General features: G+C 45.1%; 1 protein-coding gene across 1 annotated transcript in view; it reads right to left on the reverse strand.

Annotated features, from left to right (window-relative positions):
- The window catches only part of rhocb (ras homolog family member Cb), a 35,683-nt gene that overhangs the window by 12,827 nt on the left and 10,605 nt on the right, over positions 1 to 12,251 (reverse strand). The window contains exons 2-4 of the mRNA XM_070859256.1: positions 1,733 to 1,890; positions 399 to 519; positions 73 to 203 (exon numbers count right to left, since the gene is read on the reverse strand). Coding sequence (XP_070715357.1) covers positions 73 to 203; positions 399 to 519; positions 1,733 to 1,888 — 408 coding nt within the window. The 5' untranslated portion in view covers positions 1,889 to 1,890. The remainder of the gene's footprint in view (positions 1 to 72; positions 204 to 398; positions 520 to 1,732; positions 1,891 to 12,251) is intronic.

The following is a 12,251-nucleotide window of genomic DNA, read 5'->3' on the forward strand; positions in this document are numbered from 1 at the left end:
ACTGTTCAACACATTTCACATTGTGTGACTGGCCCTTCTCAATACAAGTCAGGAGAGGCAATGAATATTCACCTGTTTCATTTTTGCAAGTTCTTTCCGTGTATTCTCATCATTTCTCAAGTCCTTCTTGTTTCCAACTAGAATTATAGGCACACTGGGACAAAAGTGCTTCACTTCAGGCGTCCACTTCTCAGGGATATTTTCTGCAAGAGAGTTATACACAAAGTTTGAGATTATGCAAGCCGGTCCTGCAGCTAAAATGACAGATCCAGGTTGTTATTTGCTGGTATTATGGCTGTTTGAACTTTTGCATTATGGTAGATTTTAAAATGTTATGACAATCTTTTTTTTTAACAAAAGAATTATACTTATGCACAAAACACTGAAGCTGGACCTACCCAAGCTGTCTGGACTATCAATTGAGAAGCACATTAAAATAACATCAGTGTCTGGGTAGGAGAGTGGTCGGAGTCGATCATAGTCTTCTTGTCCGGCTGTATCCCAGAGTGCAAGTTCAACCTGCAACAAAGAGCACATTACCACCGGGCATAAACAATCCACCCGACAGAGATCTTGCGATACTCGGAGGAGAATTTGACTCGCTTAATTGTGGCAAGCAATGGTAGTTTTGTTAATTCTCTAGTCCCTACATTTTACACCCACATTCCATCACTAAGATGGCATACAAACAAGAATTAGGAGCAGGAATCAGCCCCTTGAGCCTGCTCAGACATGCAATAAAATGGCTGATCATCTCAAATCCACTTTCCCGCCCGATCCCCTTGATTCCTCTAAAGTCCAAAAATCTATCGATCTCAGCCTTGAATATACTCAACGACTGAGCATCCACAGTTTTCTGGGTTAGAGAATTCCAAAGATTCACAACCCTCTGAAGAAATTCCTCCTCGTCTCAGTCTTAAATGGCCGACCCCTTATCTCGGGACTATGCCCCCTAGTTCCAGACTCTCCTGCTAAGGGAAACAACCTCAGCATCAAGCTCACTCAGACTCTTTCACATCTCAATGAGGTCACCTCATTCTTCAAAACTCAAGAGTATAGGCCCAATCCACTCAATATCTCCCCTCATCCCAGGAATCAATCCAGTGAACCAGTGTTGCACCACCTCCAAAAGGCAAGTATATCCTTCCTAAGGTAAAACCAAAACTGTGGATAGGACTCCAGGTGTGGTTTCACCAAGGCCCTGTACAATTGGAGCAAGACTTCCTTGCTCTTGTCCTTTATTGCAAGGGGGTTGGATTATAACATGCCATTTGCCGTCATTACTTGCTGTACCTGCATGCTAACTGTTTCCTGTACAAGTACACCATACAGGTGAGCCCGACCATAACCGAGCTGGTTGTTCTCTGCTATAACAAAGTGGCTACATTTGACTCGCCTCCAATGATCTAGCTGACACAGACATGCTGCACAGAGAATTGCAAGGGCAATCTGTGCAACTGTAGCATTGACACCCATAAAATCAGGGTGCAGCAATCAGCTCAAAGCGGACACTGGCTTTGCAGAGGCCATTACATGGAAACAGGCAAGTGCTTAATAGCTGGATTTTTTTTTTTTAAACTCATGCAACAGAGAACACTTGACCTGCAAACAAAGGAGAGTTTGGTTCACTCAGTTCTTATTGGACATGAAGGTAGATTCACAGGTTTTACATATATTTATTGACAATGACATTTGTCCTACAGTATTGAAACTTGAGCAACACCCAACTCACCTGTTTGCCATCCACTTCAATGTCTGCAATGTAGTTTTCAAAGACAGTTGGTACATAAACTTCTGGGAACTGATCCTTACTGAATACAATCAGAAGACAAGTCTTGCCACAGGCGCCATCTCCAACGATAACCAACTTTTTTCGAATGGCTGCCATCTCTGGGGGAAAAACAAAGCTGAAATTAGTTATCAGGACACCACAATGCAAGATCCACCTTGAATTGTGGCATGTCAAAATAAAACACAAGTGGAGAAAGTACACAGTATAGAAAAAGTTGCCTTTCTATAGTACCTTTCATGACCTCAGGACATCCCAAAGCACTTTACAGCCAATGATGCACTTTTTGCAGTAGTCCCTGTTGTAATGTAGGAAACACAGCAGCCCATTTGTGCACAGCAAGCTCCCACAAACAGCAATGGGATCATGACCAGATAATTATTTTTTGTGGATGTTGATTGAGGGATAAATATTAGCCTCAGGACAGCAGGGATAATTCCCCTGCTCTTATTCAATATAGTGCCATGGGATCTTTTACATCCACCTGGGAGAGTAGGCAAGGCTTTGGTTTAACCTCTCATCCAAAAGACAGCACCTCAGTGCAGTGCCCCCCCCCAGTACTGCACTGAGAGTGTCAGCCTAGAATTTTGTGCTCAAGTCTCTGGAGTGGGACTATGAACCCACAACCTTCTGACTCAGAGGCGAGGATGCTATCAGTTGCGTCACAGGCTGGCATGGGAACTGGGGAAATGGAGTCCAATTATTTCAAACTGCAGCACAGTAACTTCTGTTTGGAAGATTAGGAATGTCAATTAACCTTGACATTTCTATGCACTGTGGAATCAATTACAATTACAGCCTAGTTCAAACCCCACCCATCTTCTATTGCAGCTTGTCTACATGATTAGCTGGTTGGTTTATTGGTCAAAAGTGCTCTGGAGAGGGGAAGTAAGGAGATCCTCTCCTAATTCAGTGTCTGACAAGACTAGGTGTGGACGTTAGGCTTGGTTGTGATGCCAGTCAGCGCTTGTCAATACGCTACAATGCATTTATACAGACCCTTCCACACCAAGGATGTCCAAAACGCTTTACAGACTTCAAACAATAGTCATCGTCGTACTGTAGGAAAGGCAGCAGCAAACTCCCACAAACAGTGAGACGGTGGATAATCTGGTTTTATACAACAGGACACCAGGGAGAATTTCCCTGCTTACCCCAACCCCAAATAATTACATAGGATCTTTTACATCCAGAGGAAAGGAAGGCCAATGGCCTCTTTGGGGGAAGGCCTAGAAGATTCACAGAAACCAAGTCAAAACACCATGCCCACTGGTACAGAATGTCGGAGAAAATGGCAGCAACACCACAACAACTTTTATTTATAAAGCGCCTTTAACTCAGTAAAATGTCGCAAGGCGCATCGCAACAGAAGACAAAACAGATAAATTTGACACCGAGCCACAAGAAATTACAGCAGATGACCAAAAGCTTGGTCAAAGAGGTAGGTTTTAAGGAGCGTCTTAGAGGATAGAAAGGTAGAGGCAGAGGGGTTGAGGGAGGGAGTTTGAGGCCTAGGCCACCAATGATTGAGCGATTACAATCAGGGTTGCACAAGAGCGCAGACGTTTCTGGGGATTGTGGAGCTGGAGATTAGAGATAGGAAGGGGCAAGGTCATGGAGGAATTTGAGAATTTTGAAAATCGAGACATTGCTTAACCGGGAGCCAATGTCTGAGCACAGGGGTGATGGGTGAGCAGGACTTGATGCGGGTTAGGACACAGGGCAGCAGAGTTCTGCACCACAAGTTTACATAGGGTAGAATGTGGGAGGCCGGCCAGGAGTGCATTGCAGTAGTCAAGTCTAGAGATAATAAAGGCATGGATGAGGGTTTCAGCAGCAGATGAGCTGAGGCAAAGAGGGGAGAAGGGGGGGGGGGGGAAAAGACAGGCAATGTTAGAGGTGGAAATAGACGGTCTTAGTTATGCTGCGGATGTGGGGTCAAAAGCACATTTCAGGGTCAAATATGACACCAAGGTTGCAAAGAGTCTGGTTCAGCCTCAGACAGAAGTTGGGGAGAGGGATGGACTCAGTGGCTGGGGAACGGAGTTTGTGGCAGGGACCAAAAACAATGGCTGTGGTCTTCAATATTTAATTGGAGATTTGAGGGAGGGGGGGAAAACAGTACCCGAGGAGAGAGCTGTTAACAATGTCAGCTAACATGGGAGCCAGAAAAGTAAGTTGGGTAGTCAGCGATGATCTCACCCCACACTGTAAAACAGTTAAACATTCAAACAGCAGAGAATCAGCAATGAAATGTCTATTTGTCGAGTTAGAGCAGTGAGTCAGACACACCATTACATGGGTTAGACTTGGGAACAAGTGCTGGACTTCCTGTCAGGAGACCGACGCCAGCCAGTGAAAGAGGTCAGATCACCTGATCGAAACAGCAACAGGAATTATAAACCTTCATACACCAGTAGCCAAGACAAGTTAAGCTTCCAGGAAGCGATTTAATTCCACTGTTCCCTCACTAACCCCAGTCCAAATATATCTCAGCTGTATGAAGAAAAGTGGACCGTGTCCACCAGTGGGACAGCCGCCAATTGTTAATCTAGAAATTCCACTGCCCTTCAGACAGAGAGACAATTTCGATAGCAGTGCAAACTGCAGGACAAAGCAATACACAGCTGGGAGGTGGTAGTTCTAATCTGATCAGCAGGCAAGAAGAAAAGTCGGCCCCTGCCTCAACAGGCTGCCACATGCCTGGTGACGGTGATGTGAAAAGCAGTGCATTAAATGGGCCACCCGGTTAGTCTTCCGCACAGACATGACCCAAAGAGGGGGAAAGAGATTAGGGCACGGTCTTTTCTTACAGGCACAGCCAAGGTCTCAGGTACAGCACTCAGCAGTAGACGAGACGCAATTACACTCAAGTGCCCCTAGTCTGGAGAAGGAAAAGGGGCACAGAAAAACAGTAGCCAGTGACCATAGACAGGATCCAGCTGAAGTGTGAAGCCTTCTGCAGTCAAATAGCCAGGCAATACTCACCGTTTTAACATACCAAAATTAATTCTTTAGATGGGACTCCCAGCACCTGTGGAACCCTCCCCACCCCCCATTATAGAAGATGTAGGGAGTAAAGTAGAGAAGGCAACAGCTAGCAATCCATTGCATCTTTTCACATCAACCAGCACAGAACAAAGAGGCTCTGTTCACCGCCAGCGTGTCTGCATTACAGCTAGCTGAAGGTTCCTCTTTCCCAAGTTAAAAATAGTCGGATGGTTTCTGGTTGCAATTACTACATTTAAGCTTCAACGCAAACACCCGACGCAATTGCTTTGGACAACAGGTGACTATAGGGTTAAGTCCTATCACTTATTGCAGCCTCACGCCTAGGATTAACTAGACAGCATGGCTGCTTCAATGCCGGCATCAACTTGCTGAACTGGGTGTAGACCAGCATTCAATTGTGCCAAAGAACAAGCTTTTGTACAAGCGTGATGCAACGGACACATCGAACTCCAGTTAAAAAGCACAGCGGGGGGGAAAAAAAAACAACTTGACCGGTTACCGCCAAAACCGACTAGTGATGGAAATTGCTGACCCACACAGCTAGGGCAGGGAAAACCAGCAAGATAAGACTTGTATTTATATAGCACCTTTCACAACCACTGGACATCCCAAAACCCTTTATAGCCAATGAAGTACTTTTGGAGTGTAGTCACTTTGGTAATGTAGGAAATGCAGTAGCCAATTTGCACACAAGCTCCCCACAAACATCAATGTGATAATGACCAGATAATCTGTGTGTGTTATGTTGGTTGAGGGATAAATATTGGCACAGAACACCAGGGATAACACCCCTGCTCCTCTTCGAAATAGTGCCGTGGGATCTTTTACATCCATCCGAGGGGCCAGATGGGGCCTCGGTTTAACGTCTCCTCCGACAGTGCAGCACGCCCTCAGTACTGCACTGGGAGGGTCAGCCTAGATCTATGTGCTCAAGTCTCTGGAGTGAGACTTGAACCCACAACCTTCTGATTCAGTGGCAAGTGTGCTGCCCACTGAGCCACGGCTGACACATGATGCAAAGTATGGCAGTCATGGGATTGGGACATGCATCTGCAGCCTTCAGTCAGCAATCGCCATTACCACAGAGAAGCCAGAGAGAAAAAACAGTCTGATATTCTGGCACAGGGAAGCCCTTGGAAGTTGAAGGTTTAAATTTAAACTGTATAGAATTTAGTGGCCAAAAGTGGCTCCTGCATAACCTGCACATAAACCCAACACAACTCCCAAAGCACTAAAGTACAAACTCCAATGTTTTCCTGTCAGCCAGCCAAGTCGGCTGCCTGTTTCAATGCAGACAAGGTTTTAATTATGTAGTCACGCAAATGGATAGGCCACTGCAAGGTTTTTCCAGTCTTACAGTAAATTCTCCAAGGTTTTCCTTCACTGTTAGCGTCGAGGAATTAATGACAGAGACCCCTCCCACAGTGCACCGTGCTGAGTTTGTAACCAGTAACTTCCAGCTCAGCCCATAAACCTCCATTTCAAAAGGACTCTAGGAAGAACCCCTAGCAGATCACTTTGTTCTTAAATCACACAAGTTTCTCCCTCCTCCATCTCCATGTTTAGGTTTGTTAAATTTAATTCAGTAAGTGTTTTAAAGATCACAGCAATGGGTAAGCAATGGGATTTTTGCAGTTGAGAAGGTAGATGCGAAGTCCAAATTCAGTAGGTGGTGACCGGGGAGGGCATGCAAGGAAAGGTTGGGTAAAGCACACATAGCAAACTGATGGGTGAGGGGGTATACACATTAAAGTTACAATTTGTGCCAACTCAGATTTCCTACAAGCCTGCACCCCATGTGTCACGTGGAATAGGTGCAGAGTCCAGTCCTAGTTAGCATTTTTTTTAAATTAATGCAGAGACAGTTAAAGCTACTAAAAAAAAATTGGGAAAATGCCATCGCTGTTTCTAGCCAATGCCAGCCTCTGGCACAAACGATTTACATTGGTGGACGTGCCTTCAGCTGCCGAGGGCCCCAAGCTCTGCAATTTCCTCCCTTACCCTCTCACTCACCTTTAAGATGCCCCTTCAAACCTGCCTTTTTGACCAATCTGTTCCTCACCTGTCCCAATATCGCCTTGTGGGGCTCGGTGTCAAATTTTGTTCGAACACAAGTTTTTCTACATTAAGAGGCGCTATATAAATGCAAGTTGCTATTGTCACTGAACTAACAGTGCTTCACTTTATGAAACTTTTCAATCAGATCACATTAACCGACTCCCATTATCCTACTATAGTGGTCTACAGTTTAAATGTGGCTAAAAAGCACAAAATGTTAACCCTAACCCAATGTAAGATACTCGACAATCAGAGTGGCAAATAGAACAGCAACTTTAAATAGAGGAGGCATCAAAATCATCTTGTTGAGCGGGATACATTGGTCAGTTGCAATGTTTCCCTCAAGGTGCGCGGCTGTGTACCAATCAGGTGATACCATGCATGCGCGGCCAAACAGCACGTTTAAAGAGGCCGCGCAGCGCTCACTTCCCAGCCAGCCCACTCAACGGCTTTTAAAAAAGGGATAAAACCACACATCCACAGAATTTTGAAGACGGTAACATTGCTGTGCACTTAGACAGAAAAAAAAAGTTGGTCGGTTGCAACATTAGTAAGTTAATAGATATTTAGCAAGTTAGCGCAACAAAGACCAGGAATGTTTCAGTGTCAGCTGCGGCTCAGTGGATAGCTTGCTCACCTGAGTCAGAAGGTTGTGGGTTCAAGTCCCATTCCAGGGACTGGAGCACAAAAAAAAAATCTAGGCTGACACTCCGTGCAATGCTGAGGGAGTGCCGCATTGTTGGAGGTGCCATCTTTTGGATAAGACTTTAAACCAAGGCCCCGTCTGCGCAAGTGGACGCAAAAGATCCCACGGCACTATTTTGAAGGAGTTATCCCCAGTGTCCTGGGGTCGATATTTATCCCTCAATCAACATAACAAAAACAGATTATCTGATCATTATCACATTGCTGTTTGTGGGAGTTGCCGTGTTTCCTACATTACAACAGTGACTACATTCCAAAAGTACTTCACTGGCTGTAAAGCACTTTGAGATGTCCCTGGGCATGAAAGACACTATAAATCCAAGTCTTTCTTTCTCCCGATCCCTAGACTGTGCTGGGTTAGTTGATCTCAACTGGAGTAGTGGCAGAGGTGATACAATTGTCCTCAGCAATTTTAAGCCAGGACCCAGGCTCCCGATTACAGTTCAGTGACCCCTGCTGAAAAGGGGATGATACTGGGCTCACCCGTGATGTTCATCACAGTCAAACAGCCAACAAACTCACCATCGGAGCTCACAATACATACAATTGTACCTCAACAAGGATTCAATAACAAAAAACTGGCAAGGAAAATCCTCCGACAGATAGGCACAGCACACGAGGATCACCACCTTCGCGCCGCATCTAAAAGACCAGCATCTGGTCCCCTGGCTGGAAAACTCCCACTTGTCACATGCAGTGCTTGCTCTCTCTCTCCTCCCCAACCCCCACCCAGCCCCCAGCATTGTCAGGAAATCACATGTTAAGCACATTAGTCAGTAATTCTAGTGATTACTATGGTCTGAGTAAAGCAGAGCCAGCGTGCCAAATCCACCATCAAACCATACAGCAACTAACAGCATATTAAAGTCTACAGCTCTGTTAATTCTTATACTTTTGGAAAAGCGGTTACCAGTGAAAAGCAAGGGTCTATTTAAGTGTTGCTGCAGTTAAACCCGGCCGAGTCCACCCACTAAGTCGCCGAGCCAGGACGACAGCCAGAGGCCATCTTCTCCTGGGCACTAACACGCTACAAATGAGACGACGCGAGAGTGGTTTCTCCACTCCACACTATCGAAGCATTCCTTATGCAAGTGTGCGCCTGTCGAGTGGGGCAGTGTCAGACCCTGCTGTGACAAACCCGACAGATAACCCACCGGCACTGATCACACAGAGGGAGACCACTTCAGCGAGTACATGAACATAACCTGCGGAACTTCACCCAGCAAGGAGTTAACTTCAGGGAGGAGAAAGTTGGCAGGATAAAAGTCAATCTGCCTGTTCCAATCCCCATTCCAGTTACATTCTGTATTTACATTGCGTCCTTGTAATAATTAAGCAAGCTGCTTATTCTAAATGCCACCCAGCAAAATACTTCACTGGCCTATAACTACAATGAGCTCACATTAGAGAATAAGCGGCTCGGTGGGTTTTTTTTTCTTCAAGTTGGCAAGACCAAGGAACAGTCACATGTGCAACTTCAACTGACCTTGCTTCATAACATTCAACCATGGTCACCATGGATATCGAATGGAAACTAAACACTTTAAAGCTGGACGGTCGATGACTTCCAATTGGTTTGCAAACTGTTGACTGGGTAACAAGGTCCTGGTTTCCGAGCCAAGTGATAAATCCTGAGCCATTACAGCTGACAATTTAATGGCACGATGGACAAGATAGAAACAAAATTCAATTTATATAATGCCTCTTAAAATCAGAACCTTGGCGTGTCCCAAAGCACTGCAGATACAATGACTACTAGCAGAGTCACTTATGTGGGCAAACAGCCACATCATGCACAATAATCCACACTTTTTGGTTGTATTGATTGAAGAATGAATGATGGCAGACATAAAAAAAACTTGCATTTATATAGCATCTTTCACAAACACCAGACGTTCCAAAGCACTTCACAGCCAATGAAGCTCTGAGTGTAGTCACTATTGTAATGTGGGAAACGCAGTGGGCAATTGGCACACGGCAAGATCCCACAAACAGCAATGTGATAATGACTATCGATAAATAGTTTCAGCGATGTTGATTGAGGGCTAAATATTGGCCAGGACACCGGGGAGAACTCTCCTGCTCTTCAAAATAGTGCAGCGGGATCTTTTACATTCACGTGACCGCAGACAGGGCCTCGGTTTAATGTCTCATCTGAAAGACATCCAGAATTGCTCTAGTGCCATGACACCTTTAACATCCATCTGAATTGGCAGAGGAGTGTATTGGTTTATGGGTCTTGTTTAAAAAAAAACAGCTCTGACAACACACCACTCACGCAGTTCTGCATGATGCACCAAGTTCTGGAGTGGAGAGCTTGAACCCAATTTTGGCCCAAAGGCAAGAGTGCTACAGAGTCATGTTCCCACATTGCTCGCCCCCTTCCATTGATTCAGGGACTGGAATTTGTCACTAGCCCCAGCAACAAAAGAGTACAGCTTGTAGCAATTGGCAGTCCTCAGTCCCTCATCCTCCCACAAACTAGCAATCTCTTGTAACATTGCTCGCAGTGAGCTGGAGGATATATCACACAAGGCAAGGAACACAGCAAACAACAATGTACTATTCTACAGTGCAGCGAAAAGGAACTGGATGGGTCGGATTATTTAAGGATCCAAGACCCAATTTGTGCACCACCCTGGGATCAATCAGAGGTCAATTGAGGGTCAAGAAAACAGCAGGATGTGGTCAAATTCTTTTTTTAAAAAACAAACTGACGGAAAGCTGAATTTGTCAAAGAAAAATATCTTAACTTTATACACGCACACACAGATGCAAAGGACTTGAGTTCAGCACAGATTCCTGGTCTTAACACAGTGCACCAGTTCCCACATTACAACAGTGATAACACTTCAAAGTATTTCATTGGCTGTAAAGCACTTTGAGACATCCGGTGGTCGTGAAAGGCGCTATATAAATGCAAGTCTGTCTTTCCATGTATTCCGATAAGTCAGTTTCAAGTTGTGGCCCATGTTTATTATCTGAACTGGGATGAAAATAATGAGAACCCAATTCACAGATAAGAGACGGCAGAGTTTTTTTTCATTCGTTCATGGGATATGGGCGTCGCTGGCAAAGCCAGCATTTACTGCCCATCCCTAATTGCTCTTAAGATGGTGGGGTGGTGAGCCGCCTTCTTGAACCGCTGCAGTCCGTGTGGTGAAGGTACTCCCACAGTGCTGTTAGGGAGGGAGTTCCAGGATTGTGACCCAGCGACAATGAAGGAACGGCCGACATATTTCCAAGTCAGGATGGTGAGACTCAGAAGGGAATGTGGAGGTGATGGTGTTCCCATGCGCCTGCTGCCCTTGTCCTTCTAGGTGATAGAGGTCACTGGTTTGGGAGGTGCTGCCGAAGAAGCCTTGGCGAGTTGCTGCAGTGCATCTTGTAGATGGCACACTGCGCCGGTGGTGGAGGGAGTGAGTGTTGAAGGTGGTGGATGGGGTGCCAATCAAGCGGGCTGCTTTGCCCTGGATGCTGTCGAACTTCTAGAGTGTTGTTGGGAGCTGCACTCGTCCAGGCAAGTGGAGTGTGTTCCATTACACTCCTGACTTGTGCCTTTTAGATGGTGGAAAGGCTTTGGGGAGCCAGGAGGAGAGACACTTGCTGCAGAATACCCAGCCTCTGACCTGCTCTTGTTGCCACAGTATGAGGTAGAGGATAGATATGCAGGTGATTTAACATGTAACACTCCCCCAATATTAAAGACACCAAATAAAAGCTGTAAATTCCACAGCCACTGTGGAAATGTACATTTAAGAACTTCAGACAACACAAAACAAGGGCTGCAAGGAAAGTAATCACTCTCGTTCCTTTCTATAAAAACAGCTCGTCTTGCGAGGCTTATTATCATAGCAATTATTGAGGTGTACAATGTTGAATCACAGCGATATTTACTAGAACATAGACAATACTAATAGCACTGACAAACCACTAAGTCACGGCAAAAAGAGAATTAATTTTCAGCTCAACTCCTGCACAGTATTAGAGTCATCCATTCAGCACAAGATTTTAAATTCAAATTGTTAGGAACAATGTTATCCTATATGTACTACCCTTAATGCAAGAGGACTGATAAACAGCATTTTTTTTTTTAAATGTTGCCGTAAAAGAACAAGTTGTCCACACACACTTAGTCCTGTGGATTTCAATTAAGTTAGACATGGGAAGGCCCACCTATCCATTTATCAGAAGCATACAATCGCTGTGGACAATCAATTCCATTTGTCACGTGGAGATCCAAATTTGGGAGGTGTTGCACAGATCAAATCAATATATATGCCATTCTGAGTCCCATCACAGTGCAAACACACACATCCTTAGTGTTGAGGCCATTGAACATAACGTTAGACCAAAAGAGAGACCACATATGGCTGTAATCCAAATGGTATACACACACACCCAAGCCATCATCTTTGAGATGCCACTATAAAAACAACAGGGCAAATAACTAATTCAGCATTCCAGAAAGGAGAGAGAGTGGAAGAAACCTGTTGAAGTGGAAGTAAAGTACATTCCTCAAGTTGTTTCTCCTCTCACCACCCCCCCCACCCCTTTGCTGAGGTACAATTCCCCAAGTGTCAGCAGCCATCTATTACCTCACTCGAGTGCAAGGCTAGATTATTTAAAATGGAGAGAGAGAGAGAGAGAGAGAGAGAGAGAGAGAGAGAGAGAGAGATTACAAAAT

This window comes from Pristiophorus japonicus, chromosome 17 (genome assembly GCF_044704955.1).
Source record: "Pristiophorus japonicus isolate sPriJap1 chromosome 17, sPriJap1.hap1, whole genome shotgun sequence".
Lineage (NCBI taxonomy): Eukaryota > Metazoa > Chordata > Chondrichthyes > Pristiophoridae > Pristiophorus > Pristiophorus japonicus.